General features: G+C 40.0%; 1 protein-coding gene across 4 annotated transcripts in view; it reads right to left on the reverse strand.

Annotated features, from left to right (window-relative positions):
- The window catches only part of UBE4B (ubiquitination factor E4B), a 120,378-nt gene that overhangs the window by 57,120 nt on the left and 41,154 nt on the right, over window positions 1–22,104 (reverse strand). For 3 of the 4 annotated variants that reach the window (XM_069545728.1, XM_069545729.1, XM_069545730.1), the window contains 4 exons: window positions 12,505–12,640; window positions 5,195–5,282; window positions 3,766–3,910; window positions 1,490–1,718 (listed from right to left, as the gene is read on the reverse strand). In XM_069545728.1, the coding sequence (XP_069401829.1) occupies window positions 1,490–1,718; window positions 3,766–3,910; window positions 5,195–5,282; window positions 12,505–12,640 (598 nt within the window). Of the gene's footprint in view, window positions 1–610; window positions 1,028–1,489; window positions 1,719–3,765; window positions 3,911–5,194; window positions 5,283–12,504; window positions 12,641–22,104 lie in introns of all 4 variants that reach the window. The other variant, XM_069545727.1, reaches the window with a different exon arrangement.

Genomic DNA, 22,104 nt, shown 5'->3' on the forward strand with positions numbered 1-22,104 from the left:
GCTACAAGTTTTGTCTACTGATATGCAGAAAAATAATTCACCTACATTATATAAAGGCCAGGAAACACTTGATGGGAAGGAGGGCAGTGGATTAATGGAGTTTGGATACTGCTTCTTTCTAAGGGGCTGAAAAGAAAGTGTCAGGGCGTAACTACTGGCCAGAGGTAAGGTATCTGCTCACTCGACCCCTTGGTCTGGCTGTATCTCAACTATGATCAGTTAACAGTACACAAAGTGGAAATGTGGTTCTGTGAGCCCCAGCTCTCAAATATAAGCTGCCACAGTCTCCGAAATTCATTTGTTATGAGGAATGATATGTGCCCTCGATTTTGAAAACTGAGTGACTTCTTATTTTCAGGAGGAAAAGTGAAGGGGAAGAAAGGGCCTGATAATTGAGCCACCCATACTTTCTGATGTGACAGAACCCTGGCAGAGCACGGACTCGGGGCATGAGCCTACCCAACTAGTTAGACACATGGGTTAACAGCCCCAAACAGAGAAACACAGGTAACTGAGGTCAGCATCACATGACAGTTCTTCCAAACTGTGTTAATCTCCTTTCCCTGCACTGCAAACACGCACCCGCCTCTCCTACTGCGTAAATAAATACCTAGGAGAGTTCCTTAGGAAGGAGGGCCGTCTGCTGGGGGCACTCCCACCAGGGGAGACGGAGAGTAAAGATGGTCCTGTGCCAGGGGGTCTCTGTCGGGAGGAGCTGGTGGGCACGGCTTCAGGGCTACTGGCCGGGGCGGACAGGCCTGGGGAGCTAGACAGGATGGAGGTGCCCAAGGATCGCGAGGCAGGAGCAGATGCAGACCCCGAGGGGTGGGTGACAGTGTAGGGCCGGTACCGCGGAGACGAGGGCTGGCTTCCCGCAGGCGTCCCCGCAGGGCCAGGCGGACAGAGGGAGGAAGCGGGAGGCGCAGCCGCCTGGCTGGCTGCCCGGGAGGGGGCGGCCAGAGGCGGACTCATCATTGGCACAGAGCTCCAGACACTGGTACTGGGAGCTGGGCTAGTCTCATAGAGGCTAAATGATTTGAGAAAGGGAAGAAAGAAGAGAAAATTGAAGAACCGCTTGAGATAAATAACTAAAATGGAAAATAGCATGTTTTTAAAGAACTGTATAATTACAATCTCATATCTCTAAGCATTCCAGTATACAGATCTTTTAGAGACTCATAGAAATAACTGTAATCTAACTGCCATGCTGATTTAGAAGCCAGACTTACAATATGAGAAAGCCTTCTTTCCAAAGAACATACTCTATGCAGCTATTTGTTTCTAAAATTTTATTTACCAACAGCCTAACCATGGAAAGTCAGAGACCCATCTGGAAAAGACCATGTCTCCTCAGTGAGTTAACCACACCCCCAAACATAAGACATGCCATAATCTGCGTGATTCAGGCCCCTGAATGAATGCTCCTTTCTCCTACGCACTTCATGGCTATTTTACCACCAGTGAGATGTGCAGAAAGAACCACACTGACCTAGATAAAGAGCTGGCCCCGAAGGAACCCAGGCTGCAGAACATGGGGCTCGTTCCTGGGTTGGAGCCGGTGGTCAGCATGAGGTTTCTGTCTGGTGACCGAGCTGTCGCTGCAATTGGCTGAGAGGTGGCTGTCAAGCTTGCAAACGGGTTTTCATCTCTGGTCTGAGTAGACATCATTAGCACTTCCATTAAAATCTGGCCAATCAAGTCCTTAAAATCAGAGAACACTGTTGGAAAGGCAGAATAAAGAGGAGGTTATACATGGGTCTTCATACACACGGTCCTTGAATAAGCCAGCATAAGCCAGAGATGTGCAATGTGCTATTTTGGACTGGATTCTTGAGTAATAAAAGCCGCCAGTAGAAAATGTGGGGAAGTCCAAATAAGTTCTGGAGTAACAGTAATATCTTAGCTCTGACAAGTATACTATGATTATGGAAGATGATGACATTAGGGAAAACTGAGTGATGTGTGCCTAGGAACTACCTGCACTAGCTCTATAATTTTTCTGTAAATCTAAAATGTTTTCAAACAGAAAGCTTATTAAAAAAAAAATTTTGGAGCCCAGTCTATGAGGGTCACTGCTGATATATATTAGCTATAAAAAGAAGCTACTCCCAACTACAGAGGTTAGTTTATCACACTGGAAATATGAAGTACAAAGTTCAAGGGTCTAATATTTAGTTGCCACCTGCCCTTCTGGAGCAGATTCTGTTCTCTAGCCTCCTTCTTATTCTTTGCAGGTCTCGATTGTTATAGGTCTTTTGTTGTTATTAAGTCACTAAGTTGTGTCTGACTCTTAGGACCCCATAGACAGCAGCCTACCAGGATCCTCTGTCCACGGGATTTCTCAGGCAAGAATGCTGGAATGGGTTGCCATTTCCTTCTCCAGGGGATCTTCCCAACCTAGGGATTGAACCAGAGTCTCCTGCATTGGCAGGTGGGTTCTTTACCACTTGGGCCACCAGGAAAGCCCATATTAAATATCACTCAATAAATAAAATGTCTAACCCATGTAAATCTTACCTGATTTGTTACTAAAAATTATCAGATAGATTTGAGAATCCTAAGATTTACAATAATAAGTGGCAGGATTTTGAAACTCATGGTTGCTAAGCTCAACTCTACAGTCACAATTAACAAGAACCCAGTAAAATCAGAAATAAACTATCCATCTACCTGGAACATAAGAGACATTTTTTTTTGTTTGCTGTGAAAGATAGGTAGCAGGGAAAAGGAAATGCAATCTCCTTGACATTCATTCACTCATTTAAAGTGTATCTACTGAAGGATTATGAAGGGCAGGCACTGCGAATACATGGGGAAGCAAAACAGACAAAAATCCCACCATCAAGGAGGCTGTATTCAAGTAAAATGCAAAAGAAGACTCCAATGAACTTCCCCTCCATTTTCTGTACTCCAAAGCAGGGTCCCCCATACCACGGACAGATATATGTTCCGTGGCCTCTTAGAAACAGGGCTGCACAGCAGGAGGTGTGCAATAGACAGTGAGCGAAGCTTCATCTGTGTCTACAGCTACTCCCCATCACTCGCATCACCACCTTAGCCCTGCCTCTTGTCAGATCAGCAGCGGCAAAATAAATGTAATTTGCTTGAATGGTCCCAAAACCATCCCCACAACTTCATCTGTGGAAATACTGTCTCCCATGAAACCAGTCCCTGGTATCAAAAAGGCTGGGACCAGTGCTCCAGAAGACTGCTATAGAGAAGAATGAAGAGTGCCCTGCAATGCTGATCTCTTGCCAAGTTTTAATACTTCAAGTGTGGTTTAGTATAGCCTCTTAAAATAGAATCCTGTAAACACTGCAAAATATCAGTATGTTTTAGTTTGCTAAAGCAGTTTAACCCAAGCACATTTACTCCACTGTCTACGTATGACCCGGGAGGCACTTACAACAGGTACCGGTCACCTTCTCAGGATCCCTGCAGACCACCCCGCATGCTCCTGCCCGGAATATAAGAGGCCCTAATGCTCTCTCTAAGCACCTTCTTATTGCAAGGGAAAAAACTTCAGCCCTGAGACAATGGAGACTATTAACTGATACACAGTTTTCCTTTGGAGAAATCATTTTTTAAAAATTTATCAGTAAGTGGAAAGTAGACAAACAGCAGTCTTCATCAAGAAGTATCCCTGTAATCAGAAATACAACTGCAGAGCAAGACAAGGTATGTCGACAGCAGAGAAAGACAAGAGTTCACGTTCTGTTTTTCTACGGAGGGCTCTGAAATGAGACAGTTGAGCCCGATTCCTACCTTCTTTTGGGTTCTGCTTAAACTGTGCAGAAAGAGAAGAAAGGAAGATCACATCCCTGTCCCGGTCCTTCCAGGAGACACGGAAAATCTTACAGACCAGCTGTAAGGCCTGCTCTTCAGACACTTCAGAACCTGATGAAGGCTCCTTGTGGGGAAGAAGATTTGGGGGTTAATTTCAAGCAGTAGGAGGTGTGAGTTAGACTTTAACAGAAATACCTAATTCTGATTTAATTCATTCACAAATAAGGATATTTTAGAAATACAGACAACTATACACCTACTGATTAAAGGAAAAATAAACTTGTTACTATGACTTTAAAGTTATAACCTGTTGGTCTCATGAGCTTATAACACATCATATGGCAGGGAATACAAAACAGCAGGACTGGTATCAGGAATTGCCAAGGAAGACATGTGATGAAGGATGCATCATTTATTTCCCATTTATTATTCCCATTAGTCCCATGTATTTCCTTTTCTGAATGCTAAAAGACCAGGTTGACATTTTAGGTATATAACCGATTTTTCTCTAGAAATTTTTCCAGATTTTAATGTTTCTCACTATTTTCCACCATAGATAGAAATAACATCTATAAAGAACTTTGTAAGATTCAAACACCACAAAATAAAGCACTGCATCACTAAGAGGCTATAGTCCAACTTCTAATACAGCTGCTGAACACTAAGAACTTACTCAACAGAAAGGGCTGCAATTATCTATGCCAGTACTATACCATGACACACACACAAGAACCAAAAATGTCTTCTTTTAAATATGGGGAACTCAAGTTCAGACGGTAACAAAAAACCTCCTGTTTCCACTCATTTTTGCTTTAATTCCTGATCATCTTCCTCAGAATGACTTACTCGCTTAAGCAATTAAAAATCAACAGAAAAAATTCAAAGAAACTCTAAATTCATTGCTATCATTTACTGATAAAAAATGCACCTGAAACAAAGATAACTGAAGGATTTTTATCAGGTGAAAGGACTAAGCTATACTTCCACTAAGGGTGATCAAGGCTACCCATATTTCTTCAAAAGAAGGAAAAAAAAAAAAAATCACCTAAATAGGATCTGCTGGTTTGGCATGGCCCTCTCTAACAGACTTTTACAGATACAAGACATGAAGCAGTGCTTATTTATACTGTGCATGCGAGTGCGTGCTTAGTCACTGGATCATGTCCAACTCTTTGGGACCCCATGGTCTGTAGCCTGCCAGGATCCTCTGTCCATGAAATTTTCCAGGCAAGCATACTAGAGTGGAGCAGGTTGCCATTTCCTGCTCCAGGGGATATTTCCAACCCAGAGATCGAACCCACATCTCTTTCGTCTCCTGTATTGGCAGGTGGATTCTCTACCCCTGTGCCACCTGGGATGGCATTAACCGTACCTAAAAACAGAAGCAAGGGCTTCATCTCTTACCAACCTTATCGCTCAGGCTCCTTTTTTCTCTTCGGTCATTTTCATCAACCTCCATATTTTCGATTCCTGAATCCACATCCACCTGGGACATGCTTTAAGTATAAAAGACAAATCAGTCTTTTACCTTTGATAAACCCACCCCAATATCACAGCTGCTGGCTGAGGAAGTTATCTTTGCTGCACCGCAAGGCTTGCAGGATCCTATTTCCCCAACCAGGGATCAAACCCAGGCTCTCAGAAGTGAAAGCACCGAGCCCTACCACTGGACCGCCAGGGAATCCCCTGAGGAAAAGTTCTAAAACATCAATCAAGAGCAGTCAGGAAAGTTAAATAATAAAGATTCATCTTTTTTCTCAATAATTATTAAGAGCTCTTCATATACTAGGATATAAACATTCCATCTATCATACTTACTGAAAATATTTTTCCCAAGTGGTCATTTCCTTAGGCTCACTTTCAAAAACAAAAATTAGAGGAAATTTTCTATACATATTACTTTTAAATGATACACAATCAAGCAGAGCCTGATTGCAAAATCTAGTTAAGTACATATATTTTTTTTCTCACATTAAATAACTGTCCTAGCATCATTTATTGAAAGGACCGTTCTTTTTACAGTAATATGAAACCACTTATGTCATATGTCCAGTTGTCATACTGAGTCCAGCTGTGTGCAGGTCTCTTTCTGGATACTAATTTCCACCCCATTAGACAATCTGTCTGTCCCTAAGCCATACTCACTACTCCTTCACTAATAAGCCTTGGTGTCTGCTAGGTCAATGCCTCCACCTTGCTCTTCTACCTCAAAAGAGTCCTGGCCATTCTTGGTCCTGTGCTCTTCTACACATACTTAATGATCATCTCGACAGGTTCCTTTAAAATACTGTTGGGGTTTTGACTAGAGCTTTACTGACTCTTAAGATCAAACGGGGTAGAAATGACATCTTTATGCTATGGATCTATCCTTGGACAAGGGATGTCTCTCCAAATAACTAAGGTTTTCTTTCAATAAACTTTTCTAATTTTCTCCATAAGTCTTTCACTTCGTTTGCTAAATTTATCTCTAGGCACCATATATTTTAAAATAAAATTGTGACTTGACTGGTACCTTTTTAAAAACTAAGATTTCTTATTTTTTGTTGCTTGTGCATAGTAATGTTAACTAATTTTAGATATAAACCTCTCATAAGCTGTTTGTTTACTTATGTAGTGGACTTCCTAGGTTGATAATCATTTTATCTCCAAATAGTAACTTTCATTTCTTGCACTCCAATCCTAACTTCAATTACTGCATTGGGTAGGGTCCCATGTTGAATAGAAGCAGAAATAGCAGTCTTCTGTGCTCTTATTTCTGACTTTAAAGAGAATGTTTCTAATTTCTCACCACTGAGTACGAGAGTTGTTGTAGTATTTCAGCAGATGTCCTTTATGGTAGTCAGAATAAGAGGCTACAGTGTAATAACACATACACTCTGCAATCTTAGAGGCTTAACACTATAAGGGTTTATTTCTTGCTTACGCAAAGTCTGATGAGAGTGAAGCATCCTTACTCCATCTTTAATCTATGCCATCTGCAATACACAGCCTCCAAGGTCACTGGAGCAAGAAAAGAGAGGGATGGAGGAGGAACATCGGCTCAACTGCCTTCACCCAGATGTGACGCATGTCACTTCAAGTCTACGGGACAGACCTAGTTACTCAGCCCCAATCTAACTGGGCATTCAGGGGAGCACATGGAGTACTTGGTAAACTCTGTCTGTGCCCTACAGTTTAAGGATGCATCTTTCTGTCTCCTGTTTGCTAGGATTTTTATCTTGAATTGATGTTGAGCTTTTCTATTTAATATACAATGGGGTGGATAATAGTTATAGACTTTCTCATGTTAAAACACCCTTACATTCCTAAGATAAACCCAAGTTGGTCATGAAAGTGAAAGTGAAGTCGCTCAGTTGTGTCCAATTCTTTGCGACCCCATGGACACCAGGCTCCTCTGTCCATGGGATTTTCTAGGCAAGAGTACTGGAGTGGGTTGCCATTTCCTTCTCCAGGGAACTTCCCAACCCAGGGATCGAACCCAGGTCTCCCGCATTGTAGACAGACGCTTTACCGTCTGAGTCACCAGGGAAGTCATGCTATATTATTTTTTTAACTAATCTTTTAATGGAATTATCTATACAGAAATGTGCACAGATGGTATGTGTTTGGCTGAATAAAGTTTCACTAAGGAAACATACTACTGTAATCAGCACCCAGATCAAGCAACAGAACATTTCCAGCACCCCAAAGGCCCCCCCCCCCAGGACCCTTTCAATAACAACCATGCTAACCCACAGTAACCACCATCCTGACACCCGGACCAGACCCGGAGATGTTTTGCCTGCTTTCTATGTGATGCACTATTTGATTTGCCAATGTCTTCAGAGTTTTCCAAATATGTTCATAACCATGCAATTTTTACCAATTTTATTGATTACCGTGTAATTAATTTTCTTCTTTGATATTAGTATTGTCTGGTTTTGTATATGAAGGTCATATGAGCCTCATAAATGGACTTGGGAAGTTTAAAGATTATCTGAAAAATGTGTGCAAAGTTGGGATGGTGGGAGTACCCATAAGATCATATGAGCAAGATGCTTTCTTTGGAAAAACTGTAAAATACTGATTCGATTTAACTTTTTTTTATTATTATTCAGATTCTCTCTTTCTAAGCCAATTTTGGGAGAATTGTGATCTTTGAGGAGTCTGATTTTATCCAGATTTTCAAACTGATCTGCATCCTGCATATTTACATTCTCACAGAGTTCTCTTTTTCAGTAACAAGCATTACTGAGTGCCCAGCCTAGGCAGGCACTGTTCTAGGTATTTGAGATGCCAACAGACGAGAGACCAAAAAAATTTTCTGTGCCATGGAACTTCCGTTCCAATTAAAGGGAGAAAGATAATAAATATAATAAGCAAAGCATAGAGTATATATAAATGCTATATAAAAATTAAAGGAAAAAGAGCAAGGAAAAGATAATTGAGAAGGCAGGGCTCTCCCATTTAAATGAGGTCACCTCGCTGAAATACTACCTAGGCAAAAATAGGAAGGAGGTAAGCCATGCACTGGAAAAGGCAATGGCACCCCACCCCAGTACTCTTGCCTGGAAAATCCCATGGACAGAGGAGCCTGGTAGGCTGCAGTCCATGGGGTCACTAAGAGTCGGACACGACTGAGCGCCTTCACTTTCACTTTTCACTATCATGCATTGGAGAAGGAAATGGCAACCAACTCCAGTGTTCTTGCCTGGAGAATCCCAGGGATGAGGAAGCCTGGTGGGCTGCCATCTATGGGGTCGCACAGAGTCGGACATGACTGAAGCGACTTTGCAGCAGCAGCAGCAAGCCACGCACATATTCAGGGGAAACATATCCCAAGAAATGGGGTTTAATTCCAAGTATTTACTTATATTCTTTTTCTTTTTCAGTATTTTATATATATATATATGTGTATATATATATATATATATATATATATATATATATATATATATATGAACCTTCCCTGGTAGCTCAGAGGTTAAAGTGCCTGCCTGCAATGCAGGAGACCTGGGTTCGATCCCTGGGTCGGGAAGATCCCCTGGAGAAGGAAATGGCAACCCACTCCAGTATTCTTGCCTGGAGAATCCCATGGACAGAGAAGCCTGGTAGGCTACAGTTCAGGGGGTCGCAAAGAGTCGGACACGACTGAGCAACTTAACTTATATATATATATATATATAGCTTTATAGTCTCTTGCAAGGACCCCATTAACTGTGACACAGAAATGACGGTATATAATATTTGTTATCGTTCAGTTCAGATTTCCATCATGATTTCTTCTTTGACCTGTATTTAGAAGCATGCTGTTTTTTTTTTAATTTTCAGATTTATGATTTTTTTTTTTAACCCTACATGAATTATCTAACCTAATGTTAGAAAACATTATCAGTATGATTCTGACTCCTGAACTCTTCTGGTTGATGAGTATCAGAAAAAAAAGTGTATTCTCTAATTGTAGACTGCAAAGCTCGGTATCCTTCATTAGATTAAGCTTGTTAGCTGTGTTATTTAATTTGTCCATGTGCTTACTGCTGTTCATTCTCTTTGCTCTATTGATGGCTGAAAGAGATATGTTAAAAATCTCCCATTATATTAGGTATGTGTCAATATCCTCTAGTTCTATCAAGATTTGCTTTATTATATGTTATTATATTACTAAGTACATATAAATATTTTGAAAACTGTTATATCCTGCTGGTAAACTAAACATTTATCATTATACAGTGCTTACTTCTAGTAATATTTTGTAACTTAAAGTTTAATTTATTAATACACTTATCCCCATTTTGTTTAGTATTTGCCTAGTATATTTTTCCCTTTCTTTCAGTTTCATGCTTTCTCTAATCTAGTGTTTCAGGTAACACTAGTGTTTCAGTGTTACCTTCAGTAAACAAAAAGAAACCTGGGGTTATATTCTGTTTTTAATCCAGTCTATGACATTTCATTGTGACTTACGGTGACTATTGACATTTTCATTTCTTTTATAACCATCTTATTTTGTGCTGTTTGCCTCTTTTAAAAATTTGTGTTTCTTTCTTCCTTTTCTTTGAATTGACTTAAATTCCCTCCCCTCCCCAACCTTGTTTCATATTTTCCCTTTACTGGTTAGAAAATACACTCTTTCTATTCCTTCAGTGGTTATTCTTGAAATTTTATGAAGTATTCTTAACTCAAAGTCTAAGAGCTTGCCACTATCTTTACCCCTCTCCCAAGTAGACAATCACTCCCCTTCCAGCTTTATCTACTATTGCTATTCTGTTGCTAGTGTGTTAAGATCAGATTATTTACTTCTCTCTCCATTATTTCATACACTGTTATTACTGTCTTAAACCATCAGTGTTCAGATTTAGCACATATTTATTATTTTTCTTAACTCATCTTTCCTCCTTGCATCTCAGACAATTAGTCTTGAGTTCATTTTCCTTTTTTTTTTTTTTTAGAGAAAAAAAATTTTTTTTTTCTTGAAGTATAGTTGGTACACAGTATTATGTAAATTACAGGTGTACCATGTTGTGATTTCCAAGTTTTAAAGGTTATACCACATTTAGAGTTATTACAGAGTAATTTGCTGTATTCCCTGTGCTGTACAATATATCCTTGTAGCATTTTAAAAAATTAATTTTTATTAGCGTATAGCTGCTTTACAATGTTGTGTTAGTTTCTACTGCACAGCAAAGTGAATCAGCCATATACATTTTCCTTCTTAAATGCATCTGTTAAAATTTGGGGTCTTCTTGTGGCAGACCATCAGTTGTTCACATTTGTTTTTTATATCTATAAGTATCTTTATTTCTCCCCTCCTCTTAAAAGACAGTTCCACAAATACACACAGTTCCCAGCTGACAGTTACTTTCTCTCAGCACTTAACACTGATTCCATAGTCCTCTGCCCTCCATCACTGAGATATCTAACTATCGTCCTTTTGTAGATAATCTCTCGTTTCTCTTGGCTGCTTTTAATGTCTTTGTCTTTGGTTTTCTGCAAGTTAACTATAAAATGTCTAGATACAAATTTCCTTTTCTTTACCTTGCTCACAAGTTATAGGGCTTCCTGAACCTGAAGGTTCAAATATTTATCAACTCTCAGCCATTTATCATTTTGATAATGGCTTTCAAATCAGCAGAGGAAGAAACAATGGAACAAGGAGAGAGGTGAGAAATCTCCCAGTGTGCCTGCCCTCTCCTTTTGATACTTCTGTTAGCTATATATTAAATTTGTGTCCTCTTGTGCTCTGTATTTCTAAACATCCTTCATATTTTTCATCTCTCTTTCTCTTTGTGGTACACTCTAGGTAAGTTCTTCAGCTCTATCATTGCATTTGTTAATTTTCTCTTTAGGTATCTTAACCCACTGTGTATTACTATCTTTTCATTTTTAGAAATTATATTCGGTTCTTTTTCAAATGCGCTTGGTTGTTTTTATAGGTGCTTGCCTCTTATTCACATTTTCAGTCTTTTTTAAAATTTAGTTAATACAAATTTTATGTTCTCTGTTTGACAATTCCAAAACCCCAATGAGTCTAGGTTAATAATTCTATTGTTACTGATTCTACAGACTCTTACATGTGGTGGCTTTTTTCTAGTATGCTTTTTTTTTTCTTTAAAGTGAAATAAGTAAAGTATTTATTAACAGAAGGACTACGTGTGGATAGACACACGGGCAGACTCAAGAGAGAGAGTCGCTGAGTGTGCTTTAATTTTTGACCATGAGTTCATATTTCTTAGAAATTTTTCTAAGGAAATTCTCTGAACACTTGGATAATTTGTTTGTTTCTGCTAGATGCTTAAAGACATGAAAAGGTCCACTGTATATGACAGTTCTTAGCCTGAGGTTTTTCAGACTACAACAGTTAAGTGTAAATTTAGGTGTTAAACCCACATGAAAATTACCCACTGGCCATGAAATTACAGAGTTGACTTGAGTTTTAAAAAATTCATCCACTCAGAGCAAAGGTAGTAAGAACACAATTGTTTTTCCCCTATGTGGTTGATTTTTTTCTACTTGATCTTTTTCCTGGCAGTGTAGTCCTTTCTGAATTCTTGCCTAAAGTAGGGTGATCTCTGATCTGGCTCCTCATCCCAACCTAAAGTGCACAACACCCCAGTATTCTAACACACCTAGAAAATGTTATCTGCCTGGCCCACTAACAGAAACAGAGGGGGCTGCGTGAAGGCAGAGGAGCCACGTCGTGGGGGTCTGGCTGTCCAAGGAGTAAGGGAATCAACCCCTCAGCCACTCTGTCATCTACTCACAGCATACCTGCACACCTGTGCAACACAGGATGGCTCTACTCCAGGGCACCCTGATCCTCATGGAGCTCCTAGAACATTTGCTTACCTGCCTACATCCTTTCAAACTGTTAAAAAAAATTTTTTTACCAAGTTAAAAAAAAAAATTTTACCAAGTAGTAAATCTTTGAAGAAATTTTTAAGGGCTGATCTATGTTTGCCACCTTTGTACTTACAAAATAAAGACATTAAAAAAAATTTTTTTTTAACCACCTGTACCAATATTTCATAAAAGACATTTCAGCACCCAAACTTAAAAAAGGTATAAAGATCACTTCAGAATAATACAAAGACCCTTCAGTTTAATAAACTGAGTGCTAATCAAGCTAAGGGCTGGCATGGACCTCTGGGCTGGCATTTGAGACTACTGGACTAAACACAAAAGTGAATGGACCTTTCCCTTTCTATCAGTAAAGCAACTTATTGGAAAACTGGCTTACTTTACCTTTTCTCACAAGAGACTCCATCGATATCCATGCTCTGGGAACGTGAGAGAGACTGGGACTGCGTTTCAAGGCTATTGGAGGGCGAGCTGCTGAGAGAACTGACTCCCTCACTGCTCTGGCTTCGATGCGCTACTCCTAACCAAAAGAGACATAAAAGAGGAAGTCTCACGTGAGATAACATTAAAGCTGCTTGTAACGGCAACAGTAAACACACACAATCGGCATTCATACCATCGAGAAAGCTGTCCGCTAAGGAATTTCTATCAAGACTGTACTGAAGACCGAAGTGACATTAAAGTCATAGCAACATCAGTGGAAACCAGTTTATCAATAAGTATCATATGAGGTCAGTAACAACAGCTACATCTGATACCTAAAACTGACTCCTCATCACCTTCTCTTTCATTAATTCAGACAATGGGCCCTGAGTACAAATGAGTTTTCATGACAGTCCAGAAATAGCCTTGAAATGGACCAAAAATAAGATACGTTACTGAATGGATAGGAAGACAGACGGAGAGATGAGTGATAAAGCAAGCAGAGTAAAATGATAATGGTAGAATCTAGGCGATAGGTATACAGTAAGTCCCCTACATATGAACACGCTCTGTTCCCAGAATGCACTCATTAAGCCCAGTTTGTTTTTAAGTACAACAAAGTTAGCCTAACATAACGAGCCATATAGTACTGTACTGTAATAGATTTGTAATAGTTTTCACACAAAGAATACATAAAAAACAAACACAAGAAATCAAACATTTTTAATCTCAATAGTACCTTGAAAAGTACACTAGTACCAGCTACATCACTGCTGCTTTTATGCTTGTTTCCAGACATCCTGAGCTTAAATAGATACAGTACTGCTGTACTCTACACCGTACTGTACAGTAAAATACACAAAAGCACAACCATTTGTGGAGGATGCACACCCGTGACAATGTACACCAGACATGTTAACCAACTTATGTGACTGAACATGCAAACTCATGTTTGGCTCTTTGCAAGTTCCCAACTTGAAGGGTTGTGTGTAGGGCACTTACTATATAAGCATTCAGTGCCAAGTTCCTTCTACTTTGCTGGGCACTTCAAATTTTCATAAGAAGATATTAAAAATGAACAAATAGATCCATCTAAGCCATTTCCTTAAATACAGATCAACCCATTTATTGACTGAACATCTTATCTTGCAATAGCTTGGGAAAAACAAACATCCTGCCATCCCTGACCTCACAGAGCCTAGAGTGCAGTGAACCACAGCCAGGCACACAGGGCCATGGTGTTCCTATCAAAATCTTCAAAACCAGGTTGTTCATAGAATTTCAAAATTTACTTTAACTCCATGAGTTTAATCTTTCTACAAAAAAAAAGCTCACCCAGGCATTTTCAGGCAATGCATACTATATTACTGAAAGGAAAATGGCTCATGTTTTAAAAAACAAAACAACTTGAGTTATCACTTGTAGGTGAAACAACTTTCAAGTGGATTAAAATGTTAACCCTCCTAGCATCCCAAGAAAATCCACTTACTACTCTTTCATATCTCTCTTCTTTGAAGACTTTACCCACTCCTGATAGCAGGGTTTTAACATGTATCTGTTTATTAAAACTTTTTCAGGACTCAGAAGGGAAAGAGAAACTAAATCTTTATTAGTCATAAGTTCAGTTCAGTGGCTCAGTCGTGTCCGACTCTTTGCGACCCCATGAACTGTAGCACGCCAGACCTCCCTGGCCATCACCAACTCCTGGAGTCCACCCAAACCCATGTCCATTGAGTCAGTGATGCTATCCAACCATCTCATCCTCTGTCATCACCTTCTTCTCCTGCCCTCAATCTTTCCCAGCATCAAGGTCTTTTCAAATGAGTCAGCTCTTCGTATCAGGTGGCCAAAGTATTGGAGTTTCAGCTTCAACATCAGTCCCTCCAATGAACACCCAGGACTGATCTCCTTTAGGATGGACTGGTTGGATCTCCTTGCAGTCCAAGGGACTCTCAAGAGTCTTCTCCAACACCACAGTTCAAAAGCATCAATTCTTCGGTGCTCAGCTTTCATTATAGTCCAACTCTCACATCCATACATGACCACTGGAAAAACCATAGCCTTGACTAGACGGACCTTTGTTGACAAAGTAATGTCTCTGCTTTTTAATATGCTGTCTAGGTTGGTCATAGCTTTCCTTCCAAGGAGTAGGTGTCTTTTAATTTCATGGCTGCAGTCACCATCTGCAGTGATTTTGGAGCCCAGAAAAATAAAGTCAGCCACTATTTCCACTGTTTCCCCATCTATTTGCCATGAAGTGATGGGACCAGAAGCCATGATCTTAAGTTTTCTGAAAGTTGAGATTTAAGCTAACTTTTTCACTTGCCTCTTTCACTTTCATAAAGAAATATATGCCCCAACCAGTAATGCTGAAGAAGCTGAAGTTGAACAGTTCTATGAAGACCTACAAGACCTTCTAGAACTAACTATTCAGAAGTAGATTTCAGTAAAACATTAAAATCATCTGATGTAGAGAGAATTCTGAAATAAGCTTAGAGAATATTGTAAAACTTTAAATAATTAATTCAACTATAAGCATCACCAATTCAATGGACATGAGTCTGAGCAAACTCTGGGAGACAGTGAAGGATAGTCAAGCCTGCCATGCTACAGTCCATGGGGTGGCAAAGAGTCAGACATGACTGAGTGACTGAACAACAACAATCCAAAATAAATTCCCAACAGATCTTTATTGAAGGAGCAAATAACAGAGTATCAACAATGTTCTTAAGAGAATATCATTTTACCTGACAACTTTTTAATAAAATAATAAAGTTCAACAATTTTTATGGGATATCAATTTAGCAGCCTTTAAATCTCCACTTTATAAAAATCAGTTCTAAAATTAAACTAATAATTACAGTGAGTTGTTTAAAACACTGTACTTATAATCCAGTGTACCATGAGTACTATGATATACTATGAGTATAATAATCCTATACTCATATAGAGTGTCAGAGTATACCATATGGCATAATACAATCTATTTGCACTATTTTTATAAGACAAGAATATCATCTGATTTTTTTCCCTGAACCTTTCACATGACATTCATAAGTGTCAAACAGGGCAAATCTGCCCCAGAATTTATGTTTGCTAATGCTCCCCAATCTCTACATACCATCTAGAATCTAGGAGGGACCCCACTGCTGTCTTAAAACTTAAAAAACTGAATGTCTCAGACTTCCCTGGTGGTCGAGTGGTTAAGAATTTACCTGTCAACGCAGGGGATGTGGTTTCGATCCCTGGTCCTGGAAGACTGCACATGCTGTGGGGCACCTAAGCCCGTGTGCTGCAACTACTGAAACCCGAAGGCCCTGTAGCCTGTTCTCCACAGCAAGAGAAGCCAATGCAATGAGAAGCCCGAACATCACAGCAAAGAGTAGCTCCTGCTCACCACAGTTAGAGAAAGCCCTTGGACAGCAACAAAGACTCAGTGCAACCAAAATCAAATAAATAAATAAATAAAAATTAAAAAGGAAGGTCTCTGACTTAATTTAGAAGCAATATAAATCAAATACTATAACTAAAATCAAAACAATAGCACAAAATACTACTTTATCTTCTAATCATACAAGTCTTTTGTTATCTTCACTCTTTTCCCCTTCTAACTTGAGGGATGGCTGTCAGGGAGCCCATTTCAAGGAATGCAAATTTTTTTTTCCCCACAGTCTTCATCTCCATAAAGCCAGACACTAAAGAACTAAAATACAGACATAAACTCCTCTGATTCTTTCTTAGAAGATGAGTAAAATTTCTACATGGCAACTAAAAAACAAATCTTTAAAAAGTACAAGTGTACATAACAGAATGGAGGAAACCACATGTACTTAATAAAATATGAACTACAGCCTTTGAAGATGGCAGCTTTCCCCAATTTTTATGAATAATGAGAACTTGTTAAAAGTAAACTATGAATTTGTTTCTACAAAAAAGTAAATAATAAGGATTTTTATTTCTGTAAGTGTTTCCTACGAATATTGTAGCATTTCCTGAGTGACGTTCCCTTTCAGGTACACACTAGACCAGATTAACTACTTTCAAGCTATAACACTAGATCTGTTCCAGGATTTTAGACACACACACACAAATGCACAAGCTTGCTCAACCCTAGTATAAAAAGCAGCACACTCAGCCATGAAAAGGAACAAATGTGAGTCAGCTGAACTGAAGTACATGAACCTACAGGCTGTTATACAGAGTGATGTAAGTCAGAAAGAGAAACACAAATACAGTATATTAATGCATATGTATGGAATCTAGAAAAATGGTACTGATGAACCTGTTTGCAGGGCAGGAATAGAGATGCAGAGAACAGACTTGCGGACACAGCGGGGAAAGGAGACGGTGGGACGAACTGAGAGCAGCGAGGACACATACGCTACCGTGTGTAAAACAGGCAGCTAGCAAGAAGCTGCTGCACAGCACAGGGAGCCCAGCCCAGCACTCTGCAGTAACCGGGAGGGCTGGGGAGGAGGGCGAAGGCTGGGAGGAAGGTTCAAGGGGGAGGGGGTATACATAGATACCCAGGACTGACTCCCGTTGTAGTACAGCAGAAACCAACACAATTATCGGAGAAAAATTATCCTCCAATAAAAAAAAAATTTTTTAATTGAAAAAGAAAGCACTGGGTCACCAAAATGAGCCTTAAATCCTCAATCGAGCTATTAAAAAGGAAGGGAAGCGGGGTGAGGTGACTTTAAAGCTTTTGCCCAATCCTCTTTTACAGATAAGAATACTGAGATCCACTAAGTCTAAGACTTCCCTTAGGAACTTCAGCAAGTCAGAAATAGAACAAAGATTAAAACTCAGGACTTCTCACTCCACAGAAAATGCTGCAGTTTGCTTTACCCCACACTGCTGAACAGGTCTTCAATCACAGCTACTTTAAACCAAAGCTATATATGTTGTATACCTTCTAAAATTAAAAAAGAAAACTTGAAAAGACATTAATGTTATAAAAGGAATCATTCATTCCACTGCTAATCAAAATTCTAAAGCATTTTACACAGACCTTGACAATGAACTTAGCTAACTGGTTAACATTCATGAAACATACAAAGTATAGTTCTATCTTAATTGGCCAATATGAACATCACCCCCAACATGAATTAAAATGAACATATTCTATTACATAAAGCAGAATGACATATCTGATCATCAGCTAATTTTCTGGTGAAACAAGTTTGTTCTCATGAATAAACACAAATGAAATGGAATTTCAAACCTGTAAAGTAAAACAGTAATATCGAAAATCTTGGGACAAGAAAACCAACAACTCAAATTGGAAAATTGCTTTGATCTTCATATTTATGACTGGTTCTAAATATGATATTTTTGACTGGTTCTAAATATGACATTTATAATTTGTTCTGAATATTCCATAGAACTAATCATGCAGAGAATCATACATCTGGAATCAAAAGACCATGACTGCTCTGAGAAGAAATGGCTGATTCTATGGCTGGGGCAGAGAAAATATAAGATGAGCCTGGAGTGTTTTACAAATGCCAGAAAGACAGTACTCAAAAACCTAAAAGGATAAGCATGTCAGCAAAGAAGTCAACATGAAAGAGTTCCCAATGGCCAAAACTGGAACAACTTGCATTTTTAAAAATTGCAGAAATAAATGATATAGCAATATGAATTACAGCTCAAAAGAATAAAATAAATATACATGAGTTCATGCTGATGTGGGCTTCTCAGGTAATGCAAATGGTAAGGAACCCACCTGCCAACACAGGAGACACAAGATGTGGGTTTGATCCCTGGATCAGGAAGATCCCTTGGAGGAGGGCCTGGCAGCCCGCTCCAGTATTCTTACCTGGGAAATCTCATGGACAGAGGAGCCTGGAGCACTACAGTCCATGGGACTCCAAAGAGTTGGACACAACTGAATCAACTTAGCATGCTGAGCATGCTGATGTAAATAAGGATTAAATAAATAACTGGACAAATGTCCCTTATAGAAGAATTTAAAATATATGTACATACTTGCCCCTCCAGGATGTAAAACTTAGGAATTGGGCTGAACTTAGGAATTCAATTCCAAAGAAACGAGTTTGGAAAAGGAGTGGAGAGACCTTGTGAACCCCAGTTTAATGGGGAGGTGAATGAAGATCAACATCACCAGAGATGCCTGATGAGAAACTTCACCTTTACGACAGTCTTCCTCCTATACCCAAATCCCAGTCTAATCATGAGAAAAACACCAAGATAAAGCCAAAGTGAGGAAATTCTACAGAGTACTCTTCACCACTGCTAAAATCATGAAAAACACAAAAAGGCTGGAAAACTGTCACAGACTAAATGAGACTAAGGACACTTGTGTTTAGTTGATAATAAAATACTAAGGATAATGTTAGTTTTGATAAATGTACCAGATATTAACATTAGGGGAAAATGGGTGAAGGACATAAGGGGACTCTCAGTGTGTGTGTAACTTTTCAATAAATCTAAAAAGTAATTTTATTTAAAAAAATGGAATAACTAAAAATATACATAAAATATATCATATTGGGTTGGCCAAAAAGTTCATTTGGGTTTTTCAACCCAAAATTACCTAATAATCATAATTACAAATTAAACACCACAGTCATGAGCCTAAGGGAGCGACTGTGGGCCTCCCTGTCATGGAGGACCCTTCACAGGCCCACCTCCTCCCACTAGACAGTGAGCCCTTCTGCATGCATTAACTGAGACTTGCCCATCTCTGCAGCCCTGGCTCCTAAGACAGTGCCTGCAGGTAGAAAGCATTAAACACGTGTTCATATGCACAAGTGGAAGCATGACAAAGGCCATTTGCAAGAATCATGCTAAAAAAGAATGTAGGTTATTACTAAGCAGATTAAAGACTAGCAGTTAGAGAAAAGAGACTCTGTCTCTAACCCAGTCCTCGGAACCAGCCGGGAGGCCAGCCAAACGGCTTCTTGGTTGTTCCTAACAGGCCCTGGCTGCTCATTTCTGCTTCCAGAGCAGAAGATCTTGACCACACACACAGGGAGACACAACTGAGGGGGTCAAAATGACAGTAGCTCTCGGACTAGCTTCCAGATATTTTATTTGAAGTCCTTCATTGAGGAACACATAAAGTATGGGTATCATAATTTTTAAAACTATTCTCATAACTATATTTGAATATAATTGGTCTCCTTCGTATACCTTCATGTTTTAATGATACATGCATTTAAAAGTATTTTTTGAGAAGGCTATCCCCAGTTTGCCAAAGGGCAATGGAATGACAACAGTTAAGAAACACAGGACTAGGGACAAAAAAGGCAACGAGAGAACTTGCTCCACCAGACCTAATCATTCTGTCAAGATGGAACTTGTTTGATAAAGGATTCACAGGGGAACTCTTGAGCAAGAATGACCACAGCTTGGGAGAGGTCATGACAGCCAGGGAGGGTGAGGCTTTATTGGACATGTTCAAGATGTCCGATGGGTAAACAACAGAGGGAACAGAGGGGAGATAAGCATAATTCCAAAACAAGACTATAAAAGCCCCAGAGGGCTAAGAATTTCTGAAGACTAGGTAATCATAGAACGATCTCAAGATGGGGGAAGGAACCAAGAAAACCAGTCTCTCGTCCCAGGAATTTAACAAGCACAGATTTTTAAAAGGAAACTAAAGAACATTTTCGCCACTGCTGGACTGTAAGCGCTTCCAGGAAAGAAAATGAGTCTCTCTCCATCTCTGTGCTTCCATAACCAAGCACTGTGTTTGACCTGCAACAGCCCTAAGTAAACACTGGATACGCTCAAATGTAAATGCAACATTATCAATGATGATGACCAAAAAAACAGCTATCATGTGTGAGAAAAACATTCATCATGTTTATAAAGCTTTAAGACAGGCAGAAGCAACATTATATTGTGTGCTAGGTTGCTTCAATCGTGTCTAACTCTTTGCAACCCCATGGACTGCAGCCTGCCAGGCTCCTCTGTCCGTGGGATTCTCCAGGCAAGAATACTGGAGTGGGTTGCCATTCCCTCCTTTCTCCAGGGGATCTTTCTGACCATAGGTGGAACCCAAGTCTCTTACGTCTCCTGCAATGGCAGGCAGGTTCTTTACCACTAGTACCACCTGGGAAGCTACTACAAGTCATGTAGTGCAGTCCCTTCACCCCAAAACAGGAGGGAACCTTGAACACAGCCACACAGAGGCATGGGCACAAGAAGCCTGAAGTAGAGGCTGGAGTGATGCTGCCACAAGCCAAGAAAAACAAGGAGTGCCAGCAACCAACTGAAGTGAGAAGAGGCAAGGATTCTTCCTTCCAACCTTCAGAGGGAGCACAGCCCTGCCGACACCTTGACATCAGACTTCTAATCTCCAGAACTGTGAGAGGACAATTTCTATTGTTTTAAGTCATCAAATTTTGGATACTTTGCTATGATGGCCTCAGGAAACTAATTAAAGGTAGGTGGCACTGCAGAAGCTGGGGCCAGATGGGAGAAGCAACCACAGGACTCACAACCAACTTCCGAACCCTTGCTTCTGTCACTTGTACTGAAAGCACCCTGATTAAGAAATTGTTGTTCAGTCACTTAGTTGCGTCCGAATCTTTGCAAACCCATGGACTGTAGCATGTCAGGCCTCCCTGTCCTTCACTATCTCCTAGAGTTTGCTCAAACTCATGTCCATTGAGTCATTCCAACCATCTCATCCTCTGACGCCCCCTTCAATCTTTCCCAGCATCAGGGTCTTTTCCAATGAATTGACTCTTTGCATTAGGAGGACAAAGCACTGGAGCTGCAGCATCAGCCCTTCAAATGAATATTCAGGGTTTATGTCCTTTAGGATTGACTGGTTGGATCTCCTTGCAATCCAAGGGTTAAGCAATAAGAAGACTGCAGAATAACTGCCTGGTCACTACCGGATCAGAACCTTTTACCACGGGTGGCAGCCAACCGAGTATTTGTCCAAGAAGCACTTCATTCTGGAACAGAAGTCTTCCCTTCACACTCAATGGATAATAAAGCTACCAACTGGCCCTATGTTTGTCATCTAGGACCACAGAGGGTAAGCACAAGGCATCATCATCCTCATGGAAACTACTCACACTGTTTTCATGAATAAAATGCACACAAGTCCCTGCCCCCATGGAGCTCACACTAGGAAAGGAAGCAGAGAAAACAGGATACACTACAAGTACTGGAAACAGTGAGGGATTCTATTTCCCAGGACTCCAAAATTACTACAGATGGTGATTGCAGCCATGAAATTAAAAGACGCTTGCTCCTTGGAAGAAAAGCTATGACAAACCTAGACAGCATATTAAGAAGCAGAGACATTACTTTGCTGACAAAGGTGCGCCTAGTCAAAGCAATGGTTTTTTCAGTAGTCAAGTATGGATGTGAGAGATGGACCATAAAGCTGAGCACCAGAAAACTGATGCTTTTGAACTGTGGTGTTGAGGAAGACTCTTGAGAGTCCCTTGGACTGCAAGGAGATCCAACCTGTCAATCCTAAAGGAAATCAATCCTGAATATACATTGGAGGGACTGATGCTAAAGCTGAAGCTCCAATACTTTGGCCACCTGATGCAAAGAGCTGACTCA

Source organism: Ovis canadensis, chromosome 12, assembly GCF_042477335.2.
Source record: "Ovis canadensis isolate MfBH-ARS-UI-01 breed Bighorn chromosome 12, ARS-UI_OviCan_v2, whole genome shotgun sequence".
In the NCBI taxonomy this organism is placed as follows: Eukaryota; Metazoa; Chordata; class Mammalia; order Artiodactyla; family Bovidae; genus Ovis; species Ovis canadensis.